The 11,165-nt window shown below is 42.7% G+C and overlaps 1 protein-coding gene across 1 annotated transcript; it reads left to right on the forward strand.

Annotated features, from left to right (window-relative positions):
• The first annotated feature begins 1,413 nt into the window (after window positions 1–1,413).
• On the forward strand, window positions 1,414–9,797 carry LOC148047080 (vomeronasal type-2 receptor 26-like). The gene is made up of 4 exons (XM_087707730.1): window positions 1,414–1,476; window positions 1,630–1,692; window positions 6,453–6,579; window positions 8,893–9,797. The coding sequence occupies exons 1-4, from the start codon at window positions 1,414–1,416 to the stop codon at window positions 9,795–9,797; spliced, it is 1,158 nt and encodes a 385-aa protein (XP_087563856.1).
• Window positions 9,798–11,165: the final 1,368 nt, after the last annotated feature.

The following is an 11,165-nucleotide window of genomic DNA, read 5'->3' on the forward strand; positions in this document are numbered from 1 at the left end:
TAAAAACATTTTTTTCTTCTCAAGCACATCATTAATGACATTAATTTCCAATTATCTATATGATTATTATCCAACCATTAAAATATTATTAATTTATTATAATCAGTGAACAACACATACACACACACGCACACACACACATACACACCTATATTAAAGCTGCCATACTTCTGCCTAGAGTTCAGATAAGAGAAGGAAACCCACAGCGAAGTTATGATAAAGAAACTGAGAAAGAATTATCCTAAATTTTCAGAGTGAAAAAATGTTGGTAGGAGATTTGCATTTTCAGAATTGTAAAATTCTGTTAATGCAGCATCACAATAAAGTAGAATTAGCTCATCCAGCCATCTTTTGCACCTGCTTTACCCAGGACAACATTATACTGGAAACTTTCTTCCTGAAAAATCCATGTTTTATGGTAATTGCCCTTTTTCTTTCAAGGACTTTGTGAATAATCTTTGTTCGTTTATTCTACATTTTTGTATACCCAGGCTAGAAGGCTCCATATACTTTACCAATTTCATCAATTATTTATTTTATCAATATTTATATGACTGACAAATTTTGCTGAACCTTTCTTTTGAGGACAGTGATAACATTTGTTCTCGCAACTCAGGATATTTGCAAGTGAGACAACTGTAGCAGAAAGACTCAAGTCTGAAAAAAACAATGTGGGATAGGAAAACGAAGGTTTCTGCTTTTAACATCCTGGATATTTCTGTTCTAGTTTCATCCCTTTCTGAAGAAAAATGAGTTTTGCAACCTTTCCAACATGAAAGTGTATTTGGACCAAAATGGTGATGTGGCAGCAGATCTGAACATCATAAGCTTGATAGTTCTCGCCAGGGATGATCCCATTACAGAGCAACTGGGAAGTTTTGAATGGCAGAGACTTATTATCAACCAAGATGCTCTTTCACAGTTTAAGTTGCTCAATAAGGTGGGTGAAACATTGGTGCCTTTTTTTCTGTTTTCCAAAGCCTTAAGACATTTTTCAAGTGGCTAAGCCTATTCACCAATACAGTGAGAATTGAATGTGGGGAACTGAACCCTTATAGTTTTCTTAAATGGCTTGGGACACTTCAGTACAATTGGCAAGGTCTCCTTCAGATTAGGGGTAGGATTGAAAAAATTGGCAACCAGTTGTCTGTCTGGTTGCTGGGTGGGTATGGCCATGGTGGCTATGGCCTATGTGGCCTCCTCACACGGGATGGTGGTGGTGTCACCCTCCCCAGGCTCCAGAGGCTGCCCTTGAACCTCTGGGAGGGCAAAATGGAATCCCCCGGACTTCAAAGGCCCTCCAGAGGCAGGAAAAACATTCATTTCTGGAATTCTGGGAGGCCCATTTTTTGTCCTCCCCAGGCTCCAGAGGCTATCTCCAAGCTTCCAGGATGGCAAAAACAGTGTCCCATGATGTCCGGAGGTCCTCCAGAAGTTGGATACGGGCCCATTTCTGGACTTCTGAAGGAACTTTCAGTAGGCCCATTTTTCACTTTCCCCAGGCTCCGGAGGCTTTTCCTGAGCATTCGGGCATGCAGAAATGTCCTCCCCTGGGCTCCGGAGGCCCTCCAGAAGCCAGAAATAAGCCCATTTTTGGACTTCAGGTAGGCCCATTTTTCTCCCTCCCAGAGCCTCTACGTGGCCCTGTGCTTACCTGGCATGATGAACAGGCCACGTAGAGACTCCTTGGAGGTGCGTGGTGGGCAGGGTCAGCCGTTTCACCCAAAGCAGTCCAAACCAGCTGAATCCAACCCGTTTCATATGCTGTAATATAGAACACTGTTTCAAATTGATTCAGCCATGTCCTATGTGGGATGCTAGGTGATAATTCTTTAGGACATAAATCATGGCTATTTTGTATCCTCTGTGCAACTGGTATTTGTATAAAAAAGATATACAGATTATGTATATTTGCTGGGGATTTTCGTGCTGATAGTATCAATCTGTCTTGTTTCCTTGCCTAAGATTAGCCCAGGTTCCAGGTGAAGTGAAAGAGGGAAGAAGCCAGACACAAGGATAACTTCTGGATAATACTTCCTTGGGAAATATGCTTTGGAATTCAGGTTTAGTCTGTCATGCCTGGGCAAGTTTATATTCTTAAATAGACCATACTGGTCAGAATATTCCATACTTGTCTTTCATGCCTTAGGGATAGAAGAATAGCCTTCTGCTCCTTAGGGAGAAGGTCCAAGGCTTTCCATTCACAAGAAATCATAGTGACTTTTCTGATGTTCCCTGACCAGAAAACTGAAACACTGAAACCAGGATTGATCAAAAAAAAAAAAAAAAAAAAAAAAAAAAAAAACACCCTTTACTCATTAATGGAAGAAATAAGGAAGAAAGGAAAAACAGTTACTTCAATTTGGTCTTTGGTTTATCACTTCATATGGAACATCCTTGAATGCAATTGTTTATCTCGATTGTCAGCTACCTCTCTGGGAAAGAGGAGAGTCCATATTTAACCAACAATAAATGTAGCTCTGTCTTTTCATGCTAATTGGTGTCTCCTAATTGTGGTTGTTCAACAGAAAAAAACCTTTTTGTGGACACCTTGCTTGATCTTAGAAACATCTCTTTTGGTCACAGGGTTCACGTCACATGTGATAGAGCAAAAAATGCCTGACTTACCATTTTTGAGGGTCATGTTCTATTGACTCACCTCCATTTCATCTCTCTCTAGTTTTGGAAACTAGGCAGTCAGTTTTACTCTTAGTTTGCCAGCATGGTGGCCATATTTAGATATATATTTTTTTTTAGATTTTATTTAGCATTTATAGGCCGCCCTTTTTCCTGAGGGGACTCAGGGCGGCTTACAATAATAAGGGAAGGGGAGTGAAGACAAAATATAGAAAAAAAATGTGAAATAACTAAAAAGTACTAAAACACAACATTCACTCAGCATTCGGGAGGGGCAGAAGAGTTTATCCCCAGGCCTGACAGGCTAGCCAGATCTTAAGGGCTGTACGGAAGGCCTGGACTGTGGTCAGGGTACGAATCTCCACGGGGAGATTGTTCCATAGCGTCGGAGCAGCAACTGAGAAGGCTCTCCTCCGGGTAGTCGCCAGTCGGCACTGACTGGCGGATGGGATACGGAGGAGGCCCGCTCTATGCGATCTGATGGGACGCAGGGAGGTTATTGGCAGAAGGCGGTCTCTCAAATAGTCAGATCCACTACCATGGAGCGCTTTATGGGTGGTAAGTAAGACCTTGAATTGCACCCGGAGATCTACAGGCAGCCAGCGCAGCTCGCGGAGGATAGGTGTTATGTGGGCGAACCGAGGTGCGCCCACAATCACTCGCGCGGCCGCGTTCTGTACTAGCTGAAGTCTCCGGGTGCTCTTCAAGGGCAGCCCCATGTAGAGCACGTTGCAGTATTCCAGCTTAGAGATCACAAGGGCTCGAGTGACTGTCGTGAGAGCCTCCCGATTCAGGTAGGGCCGCAACTGGCGCACCAGGCGAACCTGGGCAAATGCCCCCCTGGTCACAGCCGATAGATGGTGATCAAAACTCAGCTGTGGATCCAGGAGGACTCCCAAGTTGCGGACCCTATCTGAGGGGTATAAGTTTTGTCCCCCCAGCCTGATTGATGGTACGGTGGTCAAATTATTGGGAGGAAAACACAACAGCCACTCGGTCTTGTCTGGGTTGAGCACCAGTTTGTTTGCTCTCATCCAGTCTTTAACAGCTTCCAGACCCTGGTTCATCATGTCCACCGCTTCATTGAGTTGGCACAGGGCGGACAGATACAATTGAGTATCATCCGCATATTGGTGATACTTTATCCCGTGCCTTCGGATGATCTTGCCCAGCGGTTTCATGTATATGTTAAATAGGAGGGGGGACAAGACCGACCCCTGTGGCACCCCATATGTTAGGGGCCTCGGGGACGATCTCTGCCCACCCACCAACACCGACTGCGACCTGTCCGAGAGGTAGGAGGAGAACCACTGCAAGACAGTGCCGCCCACTCCCACCTCCCGCAGTTGTCGCAGAAGGATACCATGGTCGATGGTATCGAAAGCCGCTGAGAGGTCAAGGAGAAACAGGATGGACGCAAAGCCTCCATCCCTAGCTCTCCAGAGATCATCGGTCAATGCGACCAAAGCAGTTTCTGTGCTGTAACCTGGTCGGAAGCCGGACTGGAAGGGGTCAAGATAGTTTGCTTCCTCCAAGGTACGCTGAAGCTGGAGGGCCACCACTTTCTCAACAACCTTCCCCACATAGGGAAGGTTGGAGACTGGACGGTAGTTATTAAGAACAGCTGGATCCAAAGACGGTTTCTTCAGAAGGGGTCTCACCACCGCTGCCTTAAGCTCGGTGGGAAAGTGCCCCTCCCGAAGAGATGCCACAACAACCGCTTGGATCCAGCCTCGTGTCACCTCACTGCTGTTGGCAACCAGCCAGGAGGGACACGGGTCCAGTACACAAGTGGAGGTACTCACAGCTCGCATAGCCTTGTCCACATCCCCAGAGGCAACTTCCTGAAACTCAACCCAGAGATGGTTTGCCAAGTCTTTCCCCTGTGTCTCAGCTGGCTCTGCAAGAGTGGAGTCCAGGTCCGCTCGAAACCGGGCAACTTTGTCCGCCAAGAACTGAACATACTCCTCAGCCTTACCCTGTAAGGGGTCCTCCGTCTCCCTCCTATTTAGGAGGCAGCGGGTTATCCTAAACAGGGCGGCTGGGCGGGACTCGGCGGACGCTACCAAGGAGGCAATGTGTGTTCTTTTTGCCGATCTTAAAGCGCGAGTATACTCCTTGGTGCATGCTGTTACAAGTGCCCGGTTCAATTCGGACCTGTCTGATCTCCACAGGTTCTCTAGGCGTCTCCTCCGGCGCTTTATCTCCCGGAGCTCCTCGGTAAACCAAGGAGGCCTCCGGGGGCCGCTGACCCGGAGGGGCCGTAGTGGCGCAATCCGGTTTAGAGACCCCGAAGCTGCCGAGTGCCAGGCAGCGACAAGGGTCTCCACCGAACTGTGGGCGAGAGTATCTGGAATAACCCGGTCCATCAGTTGCTTGGGGCGGAACCACCTGGTCGGTTCCTCCTCCCTACAGTGGGGGTTTGGCCTCCGGAAGTCTAGCCTCAGTAGGCAGTGGTCTGACCACGACAGGGGTATGATCTCATTACCCCTCAGACCAAGATCATAACTCCACTGCTCCGAGAGGAATACGAGGTCGAGCGTGTGACCCGCTGAGTGGGTTGGGCCTCGAATTACCTGAGTCAAGCCCATGGCTGTCATGGAAGCCATGAACTCCTGCGCTCCGTCAGAGCGTTCACCGAGCGAAGGCAAGTTGAAGTCCCCCAGAACTATAAGTCTAGGGAACTCAGCTGCCAGCTCGGCTACTGACTCGAGGAGTGAGGGGAGGGCTGCTGCAACGCAGTTGGGAGGCAGGTACGTAGGCAGCAGACCCACTTGACCCTTGAGGTCCAGCTTCACCAGCAGGGACTCACACCCGACAAGCTCCGGAGCAGGGATCCTACGAGGTACTAAAGACTCCTGGACTACAATAGCCACACCGCCACCCCTTACCTGGGCTCTCGGCTGGTGTAGCACCTGAAATCCGGCTGGGCACATCTCAACGAGGGGGACTCCTCCCTCCGTGCCCAGCCATGTTTCAGTAATACATGCCAGGTCTGCGCCCTCATCAGTTATCAAGTCTCGGATGAGGGGGGCCTTATGAACCACAGACCTGGCATTTAGCGACAGCAGCCTGAGACCAGGGTCCTGATCACTCGCACCATCTGACCTTGGAGTATAAAATTAGCAAATAAATATACAAATAAACAAAAAGCAGATGCATTAAGGTTGACAGCCTAAATTCGTAATGAAGTTTTCCTTTATTGAAGGAGGTTCTGGACCACCATGGCCTTGCAATGATACATGTAGTCTAGAAGAAACCTCCCCAGATCCAACCGGTCACAGGTTTTTTTCACCACAATTTTATTCAATTTTAATAAATCTTGTAAAATAAAAAAAAAAGCATAAACTTTTTAGAATAATTTTTGTTCTAAACTTTAATATGAATACAGCATCCCACTTTAAATTCATGGGTAAATGAAGAAAGGAGGACTGCATGGTTATACAACCATGTGGTTGTGTTTGTATGTGTGTACGTATTTGTTTATGTGTATATGTAGGTATTTGTTTGTGTGTATGTATGTATGTGACACTAATTGTCACTTCATGCTAAATCTTTTCTCAATTGCTCAGTCTAGAATTTATTAAGCAGAAATGTTCTGTACTGCAATGAGATATTCTAGAAGCAAAAGGGAGAAACTAAATGAAGAATCTTCAGTAGTTGTATCCTCTGCAACATTGAGAGTTACTTAAAAAGTTCTAATTTACCTAAATGAAGTCCAGCAACTACTTGACTATTGTTCATGTCTACCTTCATTTTTCATTGAGGGTTAATTTTAACATACTTCATTCATCATTCCTTGTTCTTCTTCTTAGTCTCTGCCTCAGTCCAAATGTGTGGAAAATTGTCATCCTGGATTTTTCAAGCAAGCTCGGCAAGGAGAGCCAGTTTGCTGCTATGACTGTATTCCTTGTCCAGAGGGGACCATCTCCACTCAGGAAGGTGGGTGTTACCAGAGAAAAGGGTACTGGATTCAACCAGAACATTCTGATCAATGTGCACTTTCAAAGAGACATCTGTTTTTCACAATTTTGTGCTTCTCAATTTGCAAAGTGCCCAATTTCTTCTATAATGGGAGGAATAAAAAAAGATTTTGAGAATATAGGAAGAGATAGAAGAACATGGTGGATTGTGCAATATTATTTACATCAGAAGAAATTTTTCTTTTTTTGCCAGTTTGGAGCTGTCCTCCCATGTTTATTCTTCTTAGGAATATCTGCATTCTTTGAAAATGAGAAATGGTTTCAGATCAATGGTTTTTGCTCACCAAGATTTGCCATAAAAGAGGTGGAAGAAGGGACATAAATTATATTTACCATTATTAGAGGGTTTTTTTCAGTGCTTCAATTTTCAATATAATGGGTTAAGAGGTAAAACACAAATATTGTTGATAGCCCAGTTCAACATTACCGGATTCAACATTGCTGCCATCATAGTTTCCTAGGTTGGGTTTTTTACTGAATCTTCCCTCTTCTTCTGATCTTTCCAATTTTCTTGTATAATAAATAATGAAATACAACAGCAACAAAAAAGGGATATGGTTGTGGTTCTAAAAGGAACTATTAACTCTTGGGATTAAAAGGAAACCAATATAACAGAAATCGGAGGTGGGAAGAGAACCAAGTAGGCTATTATACATATTTCATGTGGTGTAACAGATTGCAGCATTAATATAATAAAATTGTCAGAAACAGCATATAAAAATGTGTATCAAAATATAAAACATCAGAGAAGGTAGTTCAAACATGGTTCCAGTATGGGCAATTACAGGCTAGGTGGAAAATAGATCAAAAAATTGGTTTTATCCAAGTTGAGGATAATCTGTTTAAACAAATAAGAGATCAAAGCTTAATGCATATAAAGAGGATATATAATGTATTAATACAGATGGATTAGGAAACAGAATTAGTTAAAGATTGTATGATAAAATGGGCTCAAAATATTGAGGAACCAATAATGTTGGATACATGGGAAAGAATCTGGGTAAGAAATGTGAAATTTACACAAGCTCAAAATCTGAGAGAAAATTTTTACAAGATGTTCTATAGATGGCATTTAGATCCTAAAAAGTTGGTTTCTATGTATCCGAATGTACAGCCTAAATGTTGGAGGTGTGGTTCTCTCGATGCTACATATTATCATATATGGTGGACCTGCCAAAAGGTTAAGGCATTTTGGATAAAAATATGGTGGGTCATGCAAAATGTTTTTAAAAGAAGGATAAAGTTTATTCCTCAGTTATTTTTACTAGGTATATGTACTGACTTTACAGTGGTAGAGACTAATTTGATTCTGCACCTGATAACTGCAGCAAGACTGTTGGTGGCGCAATATTGGAAGAAGGAAGACTTGCCTACAATCCAAGAATGGACATTGAAAGTAACAAACTTAGCCGAGATGGCTAAAATATCGGCATATCTCAAAGATCATTCAAATGAGATATATAAACGAGACTGGAAAAAATGGATTGACTATATACAAAATAAATACGGGACTAAGAAATTCCAGTTAGCCTATGCTTAAGATCAGAAATGATTTAAACTGTTAAAAGTTAGTTCAGTAAGAAGAAGCTAAGGTCAATGTAGAATGTCATTAATTTCTTTATTTCTTTTTTCTCAATAGATTTTAGACTGTGTTAGTTAAAAATCCATACCGTGTACGGGTTCTGGGAAGTTGGGGGGGGGGAAGGAGGAGGGGGGTGGGGGATGGAGGGAGGGAGGGGCACACACACAAAAAAATTGTACTTCAATGTCTTAATGATTGACAAATGATGACATATTTGTGTTTTTTTTTAAAAGAAAAATAAAAAAGTTCTGTTTCGAAAAAAAAAATTAAATAAAAAAAACAAAAAAATAAAAATAAAATATAAAACATCAGAATAGTTGATTATTTTAAAAATGAATAATGGGAATGATGGGTACATTTGTGAATAAAATTATGTATGAAAAGCTACTAGAATGGATAGGTCTATGGCTGGATATCTGGACCATTTAACCATTGGGCAGCAATGCTCTTGAGTTGATGTATTTCAAGCAGAGATCCAGGGAACATTCTGAGGGAGCATTTCCATTGGAACATGTTAGAAAGTTTGTGGGATGATCCCATATTCACAGTTAGTATTGTCAACCTGCCCCTATTGGTTTTTTCAATATTGGCACCTGCCATGGTTGGTCAGTATCATCTGACATCCAAAGAAGATCTTTCTTGGAAGGTGAAAAGAGGTATAAAATAAATATTACTTTCTTTTTTTCTCAGATACTGAAAAATGCACCAAGTGCCCAGATGATCAATATCCTACCCAGAACAGAGTCCAATGTATACAGAAAAGGATAACCTTTCTGTCTTATGAAGATCATCTGGGCATCATCCTGGTCTCCTTTGCCCTACTCTTGTTCCTAACTACAGGATTCATTTCATTCATATTCATTAAACACCTTGAAACTCCCATTGTCAAAGCCAACAACCGAGACCTCTCTTTCATCCTCCTGATATCCCTCTTGCTTTGCTTCTTGTCCTCCTTTTTCTTCATTGGACGACCAAGGAAAGTCACCTGTCTTCTCCGACAAATAGTGTTCAGCATTGTATTCTCAATAGCTGTATCTTCTGTGTTGGCTAAAACAATCACAGTAGTGCTGGCTTTCCTGGCCTCAAACCCTGGGAACAGTGTGAGAAGATGGTTGGGGAAGAGCTTGGCCAACTCCATCGTTCTTTCTGGTTCTGCTGGCCAAATTTTCATCTGTGTCTTATGGCTGGGAATTTCTCCCCCTTTCCCTGATATGGACCTCCACTCCCAGCCTGGAGAGATCATCCTGCAATGCAATGAAGGCTCTGTCACCATGTTTTATGTTGTCCTTGGCTATATGTGTTTCCTAGCTGCCATTTGCTTCACTGTGGCTTTCCTGGCCAGGAACCTGCCTGGGACCTTCAATGAAGCCAAACTGATCACCTTCAGCATGCTGGTCTTCTGCAGTGTTTGGGTCTCCTTCCTGCCCACTTATCTGAGCAGCAAAGGAAAATCCATGGTGATTGTCCAAGTCTTCTCCATCTTGACCTCCAGTGCTGGACTGCTGGGTTGCATCTTCTTCACAAAGTGCTACATTATCATCCTGAGGCCAGATCTAAACACTAAGGAACATCTCATGATAAAAGTAGAGAAATGACTGTAAAATTGTTTCTTAGGTTATTACCTTCTTTATTGCAGTTACTGGTGTTTTGTATTCTTCCTTTGAATCAATGTGACAATTGCTATTTAAAAGTGAAGGAAATAAACATAGGAAAAGTATAACATTAATCAAATTAAATTCAAACATTATCAGTAAAATAAACCAATTAATAATTGAAATTGTTATACATTCAGGAATAAGACTCTAAATCTATGTGAATGTAGTTATTTTCTCCCTCTATGACTTTTTTCTTGAAAGTAGGTTTGAGCAGTGGAGCTTGATGTCAAGATCATACTGATGACCCAAACTTGCAACACTTTGGATATATACTGTATACCATTTTTTTCTGGAGGTATTAGGTGACTTCATAGTCCTTATGGGACCTCAGAATTCCATTACTCTGTATTGAGTCATAGCTATCCTATCATTCTTTCTGGACATGTCCAAAATGTAGTGACCCTGCTACAAGACAGCATCTGGAAGGCTTAACACTGTATGCGAGGACTTGATCACCATAATGAAATGGAAAACAGCCATGAATCAGATTTGTCTCTTATCCAAAGAAGCCATTTGATCCTCTTGTGCCTAGATGGGAAGCTTTCAGCATTCTGCCATGTGAATGGGAAAATAATCCAAGATAGAAAGTGGCAGGAGGGAATCCCAGAGTCTTCACTGTCTAGCGAGCTGCAGGAGGTGCACATTTTCTGGAAGTACCTAGAGAGCAACTGTCTTTGCCACACCCAAATCTAGGGAAAGGATGGGAGATAATAACCAACAGGGAAGGAAGGAAAGCTAGAGGTCCATTCTCTGGTCTCCCTTCCCTCAGTCAGTCAGTCAGTCAGTCAGTCAGTCAGTCAGTCAGTCAGTCAGTCAGTCAGTCAGTCAGTCAGTCTGTCTGTCTGTCTGTCTGTCTGTCTGTCTGTCTGTCTGTCTGTCTGTCTGTCTGTCTATCTATCTATCTATCTATCTATCTATCTATCTATCTATCTATCTATCTATCTATCTATCTATCTATCTATCTATCTATCTATCTATCTAGGCCCTCTCTCTCTACCACCTTAATCATAGCTGGAGCTGTATTTGGAATAAAGTTTCTCTGTGAATTCAGATGTTTAATGGAAGGCATCTCTTTTCGTTTATTTTTCCATGTTTTTTTATTAGTTCCAAGATCAATTCAAAATGTCTTGAGATTTGAGATAAAGTGGCCAAATAAACCAGAGAGGCTTTGTTACTTCCCAGGGCCATGGATTCAATTGATACAGGACCTTTTGCCTGAAATCTGCAATTTTAAAATTGTGGGCCTATATTTCTGCCCAATCCAAGTGTGAGGAGAAAAAAGCTTCCAGCTTTTCCATCTCCCATTAC

Source organism: Thamnophis sirtalis, unplaced genomic scaffold, assembly GCF_051295495.1.
Source record: "Thamnophis sirtalis isolate CommonGarterSnake01/CBP01778 unplaced genomic scaffold, rThaSir2_p1.2 scaffold_3, whole genome shotgun sequence".
NCBI lineage: Eukaryota > Metazoa > Chordata > Lepidosauria > Squamata > Natricidae > Thamnophis > Thamnophis sirtalis.